Raw genomic sequence first — 13,561 nt, forward strand, 5'->3', positions numbered from 1 at the left:
GCAGCCCAATAACTGAATGACTGAAATCAATGCCTCATTCATTCACGGACTTCAGATGAGTCAGTTCTATGCATACAACAAATAAAGTATAAGGAAAATTCTGGACCATGGCTACCGACCAAGTCTGAACCAACTATCTAGGAAACGGAGTGAACGAGGCTTGGGCGTGGGATTCATCATATTGTATTCCACTTTTGGAAAAGCAACTCTTCCATAGATGCCACTATCTCAAGGTAAGGTTTGGAGTTTGACATCTACATTCAAATACTGAGCTTATATCTATCCAACGATGCTGTCCTACTCAGTTTAGAAAAGTAATGACATCATAACTTGAAAAAATAGGTAAAAGGAAAAAACTATCCATGGTCCCCAAATCCAAATATGACTATCGTAATCATGTCTGTTCTACTCACTGTAATATTCTTGATTAAATGATGCCCTCAGTCACCAGAAAGCCAGTATCTCAGCACCCTCACCTCTGAGGTAAGGCTTGAAAATTTGTTCTATAAATATTACATTTGAATAGTACTTTGAAATTCTTGCAGCAGAGTGATTTATTGTGAAAAAGGCAATTCCTATTCCATATCAATCATGCTATCAAGTTCTTGCCTAGCTGCAGGCCTAATCAAATCACTTTTACATTTCTCTTTTTAAAATATCTATCATTTGTGGGTAACATTTCATCTCTGCAGGGGAAAGAAGTGAAGGGAAAATGAGGATAAGGATAAAGCAAGAAGAGGAGGAGAGAGAGAAGAAAAGGCAACAGCTGAATGTGTCAAAGCTCTGGGCTTGCTGGTAGAAGATCCAGATGTTACTGTGGACTTGACTCAGCTGCAGAGTTGGGGGGGAGATAACAGTGAAGGAGGTTCACTAGATAATTTCTAAGTGTATTTCCCTTTTATTGGTATCTATTATTTCCCTATGTAAGGGGTCTGGTCTTCCCAGGTGCATGTGTGCATGCCAGGTCGCTTCAGTTGTGTCTGACTGTTTGCAATCCATGGACTGTAGCCTGCCAGGGGATTTCCTAGGCAAGAATACTGAAATTTTCTGTGATTGTGATTTTCAGCCTGTCTGCCCTCTGACAGATAAGGATAAAAACCCCTACTTCTGCTTTATTGACTACGCCAAAGCCTTTGACTGTGTGCATCACCACAAACTGTGGAAAATTCTTCAAGAGATGGGAACACTAGACTACCTGATCTGCCTCCTGAGAAATCTGTATGCAAGCAACAGTTAGAACTGGACATGGAACAACAGACTGGTTCCAAATTGGGAAAGGAGTACGTCAAGGCTGAATACTGTCACCCTGCTTATTTAACTTACATGCAGTATACAACATGCGAAATGCAGGGCTGGATGAAGCACAAACTGGAATCAAGACTGCCGGAAGAAGTATCAACAACCTCAGATATAAAGATGACATCACCCTTATGGCAGAAAGCCAAGAAGAACTAAAGAGCCTCTTGATGAAAGTGAAAGAGGAGAGTGAAAAAGTTGGCTTAAAGCTCAACATTCAGAAAACTAAGATCATGGCATCTGGTCTCATCACTTCATGGCAAATGGATGGGGAAACAATGGAAACAGTGAGAGATTTTATTTTCGTGGGCTCCAAAATCACTGCAGATGGTCACTGCAGCCATGAAATTAAAAGACACTTGTGCCTTGGAAAAAAAGCTATGACCAACCTAGACAGCATATTAAAAAGCAGAGACATTACTTTGCCAACAAAGGTCCATCTAGTCAAAGCTGTGGTTTTTCCAGTAGTCATGTATGGATGTGAGAGTTGGATGATAAAGAAAGCTGAGCGCCGAAGAATTGATTCTTTTGAACTGTGGTGTTGGAGAAGAGTCTTGAGAGCCCCTTGGACTGCAAGGAGATTCAACCAGTCTATCCTAAAGGAAATCAGTCCTGAATATTCATTGGAAGGACTGATGCTGAAGCTGAAACTCCATTACTTTGGCCACCTGATGTGAAGAACTGACTCACTAGAAAAGACCCTGATGCTGGGAAAGATTGAACGTGAGAGAAGGGGACCACAGAGGATGAGATGGTTGGATGGCATCACCAACTAGATGGACATGAGTTTGAGTAAGCTCCGGGAGTTGGTGATGGACAGGGAAGCCTGGTGTGCTGCAGACCATGGGGTGGCAAAGAGTCAGACACAACTTAGCAGCTGAACTGAACTGAATACCTTAGTGGGTTGCCATTTCCTCCTCCAGGGGACCTTCCCTACCCACAGATGGAACCCACGTTTCTTACATCTCCTGCAGTGGCAGGCTGGTTCTTTACCACTAATGCTACCTGGATCACTTCCCAAGTCGTTCAGGGGTCAAGATTTGCCTGCCAATGAAGGGGACACAGGAGACGTGGGTTCGACCCCTGGGTCGGGAAGGTCCCCTGGAGGAGGAAATGGCAACCCACTCCAGTATTCTTGCCTGGAGAGTCCCATGGACAGAGGAGCCTGGTGGGCTACGGCCCACAGGGTTGCAAAGAGTTGGGTGCACACACATGTAGGGGGTCCACAAACTAGCCTGCAAGCCAGACCATGTTGGCACCTGTTCCTGGACACCTGTGAGGTAACAATAACTTTTACACTTTTAAATGGTTGGAGAAAAAAAATCAAGGGAATAATATGTTGTGACACATGAAAACTCTCTCACAAAGGCAAATTTTCATATGCCTTTTATTTGAACACAGCCACAGTCATTTGTTTCCATATTACCTATGACCTATTTCATGCCAAGAGGGCAGAGTTGAGTAGTTGTCAGAGACCTCATGGCCCACAGAACCAAAAAATATTTGCTGTCTAGCCTTTTACAGAAAAAATTTGCCTACACCTGCTACATATATATATTACAGTCTGCCTGCTTATTTTGGGTTGACCCATCTCTTTTATATGAGGTGTATGCTCATCAGGTATTTTTCATAATGTTATGATTACAATGCATAATCTCATAAACTGTTCAGGTTTCTGGGAGGAAGGACTGTTTTGCTCACCACTAGAATCCCAGTGCCTTACACAGTGCTGGTACATGGCAGGTGCTCAGTAGTTGTTGTTGAATAAACACTCTAACACCAGTGCCAAGCCAGTCGTTTCAAAACTCCAAAAGGGAATTTTTCATCTAGTATAAACCAATTTGCCCATTTCAGTGATTTCAATTTTTTTAATATTATTTTTAAAAACTTTTTTGCTGACCAACATCCTCTCTACATAAAATCCCCATCGAACTTTAGAGAAACAATGAAAACAGAATTTTTTAAAAACTGGAATCCTTTTTCTCCCTTATAGAGAATATACTAAAAATACTGATAAAATTGAAATGGCCTCTGTCTTTTGCAACCGTTGCGCCACGTTTTTAAAATGACGATTATTGGAGTCCAAGGCAGGGTTGCCATAGCATTGTGCATAATTTAAGCACAGCAGCAAAAGATACCAGCATGCGTGCCGAGCAAAATGAACGTGTGAGGAAAAAAAAGTAAAATTTTGCGTTCTGTGCACACTGTCGAACGTGAAAGTATTGCACGTTATGTTGCAGATTTACTACAGCTGAGTCATTTCGGGACACTAGTGTGTGTTTCCAGGAAAAAACGGGAGGAAGGAACCAGGCTGAGGGGCTCACCGGGTTCCCCCAGGCACTCCAAGCAGCAGACACCGGTATTCCGCGGCGGGCGGCGGTGTGGTTAATAAAAAGTGCCGCGGCCCCTTTAAGAGCCACAGCACCTTCTCCAAGATACCATCTTGCACCAGGAGTTCACGTAAGCTCTCTACCTACCTTGCTAAATCCCTCCTCCTTTACTGGGTACGACCGGCGGGCGGGGCGGACGAGCCTTTTCATTGGCTTTGCGCGCACGGCCCTCTCTTTCCTATTGGTTCCAGCCTCGCCACTCGACGCTATTTCCCACCCTTCTGTGCCGTCGGGCTAGGTTGAGTGAGGGCTCTTGGGTTAGTTCCTGTTAGGCCCCGGCCGGGGGAGTAGGTTGAAGTCTCCTAAGATGCCCGGTGGGCTGAGGCACCCGGAGCTGTGAAGAAGGCGTGAGGAGGCGGCGAGGGGCGACTCGCGGCAGGCCCGAACAAGAGCGGCGGCCGAGCCCGCCTTCCCTGCACCATGCTCATAGAGGATGTGGATGCCCTCAAGTCCTGGCTGGCCAAGTTACTGGAGCCGATGTGAGTGAGGCAGGCTGGGCCGGGGTTGGCGAACGTGGGCGTTGGGGGCCCGTGGGGGCGTGGGGGGAGGGGAAGCGGCGTGGGGGAGGGCGGAGCGGAGGGGCCGCGGTCGGCAGGTCCCGCCGACGTCTTCTCTGTAGTACTATCACCATTGTGGGGGGGTGAGGGGAGGAGAGCAAGGGACGTAGAGGCGGTGTGGCTCTGGGAACGGGGCCGGGGGGGCGGGGAGGACAGCGAGGGCTTTTGAAATACACATTTTGGGGTGCTCAAAGGGGTAGCGGGAAGTGAGGGAATTTAAAATACTGCTCTTTGAGAACTGAGAGAGTAATCGGGGCTCTTGAGGATTTTAGAATTTGAATATCGGAATCTTGAAGGGAGTAGCAGGATATCAAGGGTTTTACAAACAATATTTTTCCGGGACTAAAAGATCTAGAAGCAGAGTATTGGGGACCTTTTGGAAGCATGAAGGGAGAAAAGAAGAGTAGGGACATTGAGGGCTTTATAGCGATTACTGATGAGTTCTAAGGGTTCAAGAATATTGAATTAAAATAGGGTAGTGGATAGGGATTTGTGGACACTGACGTGTTTTGGGAATTATTAGGAATCTGATAAGCCTATTAAGGGATGCTATTGTTGAGGAGTTGATAGTGCCAAGAGAGCTGATGATTTTTAAATACCATTAGGGCTTGGGAAAAGTGAGGTTTTTATAAGTTTGGGGGTTGAAAGGACTACTCGAGTATCTAATATTATTGGAGGACAGGCTGAAAGGGGTATACCGGCAGCACCAAGGGATTTTTAGATGCAGGTATTGGAATAATGAAACGGGTACTGGAAAGAAGAGTTTTGTAAATACTGAGAGGATTGAGGTGTAGGATTACTGGTGAGGGGCTTGTTTCTGATATCTGGAGTAGTATGGTGGAAATATTGTTGGGACCCTTGAAATAAAGGAATAGCGAAGATATGAACTTTTTGTTGGTTTTGTAACCGTTTTAAAGGGATGAGATGGTGAAGTGTTAATTTGGGACACGGGGGTATAGGTAGTCTCTGAAAGGTGTCTCCGTGAGCGAAGAGGAGGAAAAGCTGGGGGGAGGGTGGGAGGAGGTGCTATCTAACTCTCTTGGGAAAGAAAGCATGGCAAGGGAAAGGAAGGAATCATTTGCTGCCCCTTTGTCATTTCTACTTACTACTTTTCCTTCTACTGGAGGTGAGGGCTTTCTGGCTGAAAGAAAAGGAGTAGAAGAAGAGATGGGCAGGCTTTGATTCATTAGATCCGATAATTTTAGTGGAAAAAATTGAGTTTCTGCAGAGGTGGAAATAAAGGGTAATTCGGGAGGTCGGGAGGTGTGGAGGTGTGGTGAAGTTCGTTGTTAGGAGACTGCTACTTGCCTGTTTGTCTGTTTCCTTGTGCTCCTGAGAAACCCTGTTAACTAACTTTGGCTATTTCGGTTTCTTGGGGTGGGATGATAACACCTAGGAAGACTCATCTGTAGTCCAGTGTGTCAGCCTTGTGAAGATGGTAGGATGGGAAAGTGAGACAGCATTAGGGGAATTTTGATGTCTGAAGTGGTATTTGCTTTCTGAGGATGTGTGTATGACTAGAGCACAGGTATGAATGAATGTACACTAAGGGCTTCTGAGTTTTACATTAGTGATGGTCTAAGTAAAGTGCAAATGACTTCTGGGCACACTTAAAAGTTTTATAGAAGACTATGGGCCTCTTGAGTGTGCATCCTACTTTTCCTACATACAGTATCAAGATTGGAGCACAAAGGTGGAAATGGATTGCGATGAAGGTGGGAAATCATGAAGTAGAGTCAGTGAAATTGACCATATGTGGAAGAGGCTAAGAATAGAAAAAAGTCTATTAAAATATAGAACAGGAGAACCTTTGTGTTTTTAGTTGGTTGGTAGATACTTTTGAAAGTATTAAATGTTGTTAATACTTTTGAAAGTATTAAATGTGTATTTTATGTCTTGAATAGAAAGTGACAAGTTTTAATATTACAGTTAATTATTTTTTTAAAGTGAAAGTGAAGTCGCTCAGTCGTGTCCAACTCTTTGCGACCCCATGGACTGTAGCCTACCAGGATCCTCCAACCATGGGATTCTCCAGGCAAGAATACTGGAGTGGGTTGCCATTTCCTTCTCCAGGGGATCTTCCCGACCCAGGGATCGAACCCGGGTCTCCCGCATTGGAGGCAGATGCTTTAACCTCTGAGCCACCAGGGAAGCCCTTATTTTTTTAAAGCTCCCTAAAATGTTTTGGTCTGGGTAATGTTTTTTGATTTTTTTCTTATTGTCAGAATTTAGTTTGGGTGGGAACTTAAGTCTCCCTAGGGTGTTTTCACCAGATTTTTTAAACTATTTATACTGATTTTATTCATATATATTCTATAAATTTCATGGATAAAAATTATCTTTCAAAATGATTAGTTTCCCCATTTGTTTTGAGTTATATGTTCAACATAAAGCTCACATCATGCCTCTTAAAGATTATTTTTGTTACTTTTTTAGTGTTAAGAAAGATCTAAAATCACTGCTTAGACTTAATAACATAGATGATTTTCCTAGAACTACAAAATTAAAATACTTATTTTTAACTCATATAGGTAATGGTTTGGGGTGAAAGTGTTAATAAGAAATAGTAAAGGCAAGTACAAATGTCACATATATTCTCATTCTTAGTATGTTGTCATGGGAGATTATTTTTTGTTTAGAAATCCTAAAATGTAAGAAATGCTATGCTGAAGTGGGTTGTATTTGTAACTTTACTTTTTGCATATTCAAGATTCAAGAAAATTTTCATGGGAGATTGGCATGTTGCTACAACATAGCATTTCAGAGCAGTTGTCAGGCTTTCATATAATGTAGTTGCAGTGGATATGTTGGAATTAGACTGTAGCTATGCACATGATTTCCTGTTGTACTTTCTTATTTAGCTTAATTTAAAATTATCTAAATTTAGGGAATTCCCTGGTGGTCCAGTGGTTAGGACTCTGCTTTCACTGTCGTGGACCTGGGTCAATCCCTATTCTGGGAGCTAAGATCCTGCAAGCCACATGGACGGCCAAAAAAAAAAAAGTAACTGAATTATCAAAGTTCTTGATTTTTAGGGATTTTTAAGTATGGTCCACCTTGTCATTAGTGAAATGAAGTCGTGTAACAGAATATTATGAAACCAGTCTAGTTTGTATGTGTTTGTGCCCCATAGACAAATTAGAAATCTCATACTGTTAGAGCTTATCTATTTCCACTCCTTTTGTAGATTTGGGACATATCTGTTACCTTATCAGAGGAGGGACAGAAGGAGGGAGACTAGAAGAAATTACTCCTTAACTAGCTGTGGGCCACCCAGTACCATTTTCATTGGCAGTGCAGTAAAAGGGAGAGAAACCATCTTAGTCCAGGAGTTCATCTCTCTTCCTGCTGCTGCATGAACAGACTGAACTCACAGATCTTGTTTGGGGTCCTCATCTTTTTTCAGTTTCAAAATCTTCTAGATATCCTAGTTATAGAGACTGTGTAGGGATTATACATGAGTAGGACATGTCATGATTTCTTTTTGTTACAAATAACTGCTCACTTGAACTATCTGGACTCCTTAAAGATAAGGTTCTAAGTAAATCTAGAGGATAAATCAGCCAGTGGAGGAATTTCTACAAGTTTAGAAAACATTCAGGCAAGCATTTTTTAATAACAAACATGCGTTTCTACCAAAAATGTTGTCTTTAATGAGAAATGTTTTAAGTTATTTTTATTTTATATATATTAAATATGTATCAGTACATCTAATTCACTGCTGCTTATTAGGTTCATTCTAAAAATTTGTCTTGTGATAATAATTTTGTAATGTATAGAAATACCAAATCACAGCATTGTACACCAGGAGCTAACATAAGTGTTTTAAGTCAATTTTACTTCAAAAACAAACAAACAAACTCATAGAAAAAGAAATCACATTTGTGGTTACCAGAGGTGGGGTTAGTGGGAGGAGAGTTGGATGAAGTTAGTCAATAGGTACAAACTTCCAGGTACAAGATATATAGTACTAAGAATGTGAAGCATGAGTAATGTAATTAACACTGCTGTGTGTTAACATATGAAAGTTGAGATAAAATCCTGACTTCTCATGACAAAGAAAAAATGTGTTTTTTGTTTTTATTTTGTACCTATGTGAAATGAATATTCACTAAATTTATCATGGTAACATTTCATATATGTAAGTAAAATCATTAATGCTGTACAATTTGGACATACATAGTTCTGTATGTAAATTATATCTCAAACTGAAAGAAAAAAAACTGAATAACCAAAAAAAAATTGCCTTGATACATGTTTTGAAGAGAGTGATACGGTTTGTAATACTTTCTGGATAGTTGTATTCATCCGTTTATCTGTCATCTGTTTTGGTAGAGCATCACTGTGCGATGCAGGGCATTTAGTTTCTAGATTTATATCTGAGTCACTGACTTTGGAGAGTTTTCTCACCTTTCTGTGTTAAACAATTATATCAACCTTTTACCTATCTTGCAAATATGAGTATTATGATGCAGACTATAAAAAGTACTTTATGTACCAGAATCATTAAATATAAATGAATTTTATGGTTTTTGAAATATGAAAATATATTAAACTGTTCTTGCAAAAATATTGTACTTATTAATACTTCTGCCACTTACAGAATAATCAGTCTAGTGCATGACAGATTCTCGCTGCAGGCCCTGGACAAGAATTGGTAGAGAAAGCCATCAACTTGATGTGCAGTTTCTCTGAGTTTAGGCCATATCAAGGTCTTTGTAAAAAAAAAAAAAATTGCTGTAAAACGTTGACTTTGTGTCATTTCTGAGTATGATGGAAAAGACAAAGACACAATAATGTTCACTGAGATGATTCTATTGACGCGGTGGTCAGGGGGTGTGTATTTGGGTTGAACTCTAAGGTTTATATGCTGTTTGTACATTTGCAATCCTTACCAAATTAATTTTGATTAGAAATCTCTGCAGTTGCTCAAATGGGAAGAAAAATCACTGTTAGCAGCTTGTTATATCTAACCTCTTAATAAATGAACTGCAAGGATAAAATGAGTATTTTGTAGGTATGTTCTTAAGACTGAGAAGTACTGATAATTTTCTAAAATGTGTGTAGTAGCTTCAAAGAATTGATGTCCCTCTAAAGTTCTGTGGGACATGTTTAAGGAGACCATTCACTATTTCACAGAAGACTTATTCTGGCCCAAAGACTTCTTGGCAAGTTTTAGTATGCTAAGTTAGGAACGTACTTGTTCTTAATGTCCTTTGGTCTGACTGCTAAGTATTTCTGACTTCGCTCTCCCTGGCCCATTTGCTGTAGGCTAGGAGCCGTATATTGCCTTCATAGCCTCGTTTCCTACCAGTGTCTTGTCTCATCCTCTCACAGTGTTGTTACTTCATTATTAATCTCTTTGTTTAGCCATTTGATATTTTGTACTATAATTATTATTTTTTCATTTCCTTGTGACTGAGGGGCAAGGTCTGTCTTGCTCAAAGTGATTCCATTATTCAGCAAGAAGCTTGGCATTTCCTTAACATTTAGTAAATGTCTAATCAATGTCCTCATATGTGTGTTTAGGTTGGTCACAATTAGAAAAGTATGATTTTTTTTTTTTTTAGTAGTCTCATTTTCTGAGTATGCTTAGCTGGTGGCTACTGTGCTAGAAGCTATATAGTCCCAAGTATCACAATGATGTTTGCAACTGAGAAACATCTGTTTTTCCCCTCCAGATAAATCTAGGGGTATTTTCTTCCACATCATCTTCATTCATGAAAGCCCCTAACTAATGATGGGGAATATGAAAGCTTTCATTTGAAAAGATGTGAAAGTACCAATATTTTTGTTTCCTACACAATAGTAGTAGTGCAGTAGCCGCTAGCTAAGCACATCGAGAAAATCAGATTACTAAAAGTATCTGTAAAGCTGAGTTGATAGCTCAGTGGATGTGTCAATACCTGCAATGGTGATTTCATTAAGAAGAAAAAAGACAGATTTGAGATTTTTACAGATAAGACATTTCTGGGCAATATTTCTGTTAACTTCTCGTGATAAAAAGTTATTCTAAGCAATTTTTATTCTTTAAAATAAAAATAGATAATGGAAACATGTTTGTAGAACATTATACAAGATTTGAGTTTTAAGGAATCCTCATTTGTAACTTCCATTAAACTTTAGGAAACTTCTTATAGTTCTTTATTTTAACTGAAAGGTGATTACTGATTGAGGCTTAGAATACATTAATTTGTTGTGCAGATAAACATTAGAAAAAATGTATATGCTGTGATAGGTTTTACTTGCATGGAATTGAAACTGAGTTTTAGTTCCACAGGTAAGCTGTCTCTCTGGTCTTGAATGGATCACTTGATTTGTCTTTACATATTTACAAATTTAGGCATCTGTAAAATGAATAATAATTGATCATGCTGTTAAGGGGTTTCCCAGGTGGGACTAATGGTAAAGAACCCACCTGCCAGTGCAAGAGACATAAGAGATGTGGGTTTGATACCTGGGTTGGGAAGATCCCCTGGAGGAAGGCATGTCAACTCACTTCAGTATTCTTGGATGGAGAATCCCATGGACAAAGGAGCCTGGTGAGCTTCAGTTCGTAAGATTGCAAAGAAACACAATTGAAGCGACTTAGCACTCACACACACATGCTGTTAAGACCTTTTAAAGACTATAGACTAGTACTTTTTGGTGGATATTATTACCTTTCCTAATCTCTTGATTATTATGGAAGCCCCTTTTTGTCCATGAACGTGTGTTTAACATAGCCATGGCCCCATAATTTTAAAATCTCTTTCCAAGATATACTTTGTCCCTATAGTTAAGCAGAAATGAATTTCCATAAGCTTTGGTTATAAATGAAGAGCTAAAAGAGTTTTTTTTAAATTAATTAATTAATTATTTTGACTGCACTGGGTCTTAATTGCAGCATATGGGATCTTTGATCTTTCATTGCAGCATGTGAACTCTTAGCTGCGGCATGTGGGATCTAGTTCCCAGAGCAGGGATTGAAACCCAGATCCCCTGCTTTAGGAGAGTGGAGTCTTAGCCACTGGACCACCAGGGAGGTCCCAAGAGCTAAAAAGGTTTTAAATACTCTTTTGGGGTACTGTTTTTGTGTAAGAGAAGTAAGAAGTGGCCCTGCATTTGTCTTGTAACCTATCAAGAGTCTTAGTCATGCTCATATTTTTGTGACGTACTTCTGAAAGTCTTTTTGGTCTACTATTAGTATTGGTATCATTTCAGTGTCAGTGAAAGTCTCTCAGTCATGTCCAACTCTGCAACCCCTTGGACTATACAGTCCATGGAATTCTCCAGGCCAGAATACTGGAGTAGGTAGCCTTTTCTTTCTCCAGGAAAGTTGGTACCATAGCTACTATTATAATATAGCTACTACCATAGCTACCATTATAGTATAGCTACTAATGGTAGCTATAATATTATAGCTACTATTATAGCTGTACTATAATGGTAGCTATAATAGTACTACTATAATAGTAGGTATTATAGCTACTATTGGTGCCATAGCTACTATAATATTGTAATTGTCAGTTTTTAAAGATTATATGTTAAGTGGTGATGAAAGAATAAATAAGAGCAATCATAAAGGTACAAAAAAAATCACAGCAAAAATCTCCCCAATGTATTTGTGTCACCATTCAATTGATGTGACTCATTATTTCAGACTGGTGATTTCCTTCATTCTTAGTGCACTTTATGAATACATAGTAGGAGCTGTTAAATTTAAATGGTCCCATTCCTTTGGCTGTAAACGTGCTTTTTGTATTTGGTGCAGAATTCTAACTACCATTTATTAACAATCAGTTGTTCACTCACATTAAACAAATATTTAGAATCTATAATCACTCTTTTCTTGGTATCTACTCTTACCTTCTTGTAACTGTTCATCTTGAGTTTTGTCACTGTTCCATCAAAATGTATTTCATCAGAAACAACCTAATTCTGCATTTGTTTTTTAGAGTCTGAATACTAACTATATGTAGAAGATACCTGGACTTGTTTAACTCACCTCATTTTCCAGTAATCTGAATTTTGCCTGTTTCTCACTGGAAACCTGATATTCTTACCCAGTGTTATATCTGTTAGGTCCTGAGACTCCTTGAAGGTTCCCATAACATCAGGGAAAATAACATTGCTTCTTTTCTGCCATTCTTAGTTATTTAAATAAAAAAATCCTTTCTCTCTGTGTTTAGAATATAAGTGGAGATGCTATGTGTCCATTTTAGAATTTAGCAGTTGGATTTATTAAGGTAATCTGTTCATAATTCTCCAAAATATCATTTTATTTAAGGATTCCAGCTTTCTTTTAATTAATACATAACTCGTCATCTGTGTACTTAGACTCCTAGTGCACTTTGACATTTGCCCGTCATTTTTTTAAAATTAGTTTTGAGTTTTGTAAAATTGATAGAATTGAAATTTGCTCTCAGAATTTGGTGCATAAATGTCTTAAAAGTATACACTAGAAAGGAAGTAAGGGTGTTGGTGTTGTTTTTTACTTACTGATCTCATAAACTTATTGGAAATGTGATTGACACCTTGAGCTGAAACTTTTTTAACTTTCTGATTTATAGTTGAGGCCCACGGATCATAGAATAAGATTAGTGTTTTATAGGGATATAATCATTTTGCTTGCATAGTGATTTTACTTCCTGTCATTCTGAGTTTTTTCATTTTATCTTCACAACAGTGCTGTGAAACCACAAAGGATATATGATACTTAAATGTATATTTATGGGGAAAATAGAATATAAATATATGTGTGTGTATGTATATTTTTTATGAGAAGAAAACTTTCTGTTGCTTGTAATATATATAAAATATGAAGTCTGGCGGATTGCTGTACATTAGGAGTTGGCAACTCAAGGATCTTGTGCTGCCCTGGCACAAGAGATAATTTGGAATGTCAAAGTCAGGTTACTACTGACTAGAAAAAAAAGTGACGTGGATAAAGGTTATCTCTGCTGCCCTTTCACCGCTTCTCTTATCCTTCCTGTTCTAACTCCCCAATCTTTTCTTTCTTCCTAATAGCTGCTGAAGTGTTTGCCAATAAAATTTAAGGTGACATGCTTTTTGTGTTCTTACTTTTTGTCTTAAAATGATCCTTAAGATACTCACTGAGAAGATTAGACGTAGAAATTGCCATTTTTAGATGTTGGTGCTTGGCATTACAGAGAATGGAAAAGCTGTCCCATCACTTCCCTTGCTTCTTCTTCATTGATCACTCAGAACAGAGAGTTCCTGAAGAGATCGACAGCGCTTCTGCAGCCTGGGGTCAAGCTGCACCTTAAGAGTCCATTGCCACCCTTTCCCTATTACCATTGAGAGCAAATAAATGTA

The 13,561-nt window shown here is 39.2% G+C and overlaps 2 protein-coding genes across 9 annotated transcripts in view; one reads left to right on the forward strand and one right to left on the reverse strand.

Annotated features, from left to right (window-relative positions):
* Positions 1-4,320, reverse strand: part of LARS1 (leucyl-tRNA synthetase 1) — an 80,117-nt gene extending 75,797 nt beyond the window's left edge. The window contains exon 1 of the mRNA XM_081504996.1: positions 3,774-4,320. Within this exon, the coding sequence (XP_081361122.1) occupies positions 3,774-3,836 (63 nt within the window). The 5' untranslated portion in view covers positions 3,837-4,320. The remainder of the gene's footprint in view (positions 1-3,773) is intronic.
* Positions 3,942-13,561, forward strand: part of RBM27 (RNA binding motif protein 27) — a 59,756-nt gene continuing 50,136 nt past the window's right edge. For all 8 annotated transcript variants that reach the window (XM_081505027.1, XM_081505030.1, XM_081505028.1 and 5 more), the window contains exon 1: positions 3,942-4,165. Coding sequence is in view for 4 of the 8 variants with exons in the window: in XM_081505023.1 (XP_081361149.1) it covers positions 4,107-4,165 (59 nt within the window). In the remaining 4 variants the exon portion in view is untranslated. The remainder of the gene's footprint in view (positions 4,166-13,561) is intronic.

Source organism: Giraffa tippelskirchi, chromosome 6 (genome assembly GCF_054371585.1).
Source record: "Giraffa tippelskirchi isolate mGirTip1 chromosome 6, T2T-mGirTip1v1.2.pri, whole genome shotgun sequence".
In the NCBI taxonomy this organism is placed as follows: domain Eukaryota; kingdom Metazoa; phylum Chordata; class Mammalia; order Artiodactyla; family Giraffidae; genus Giraffa; species Giraffa tippelskirchi.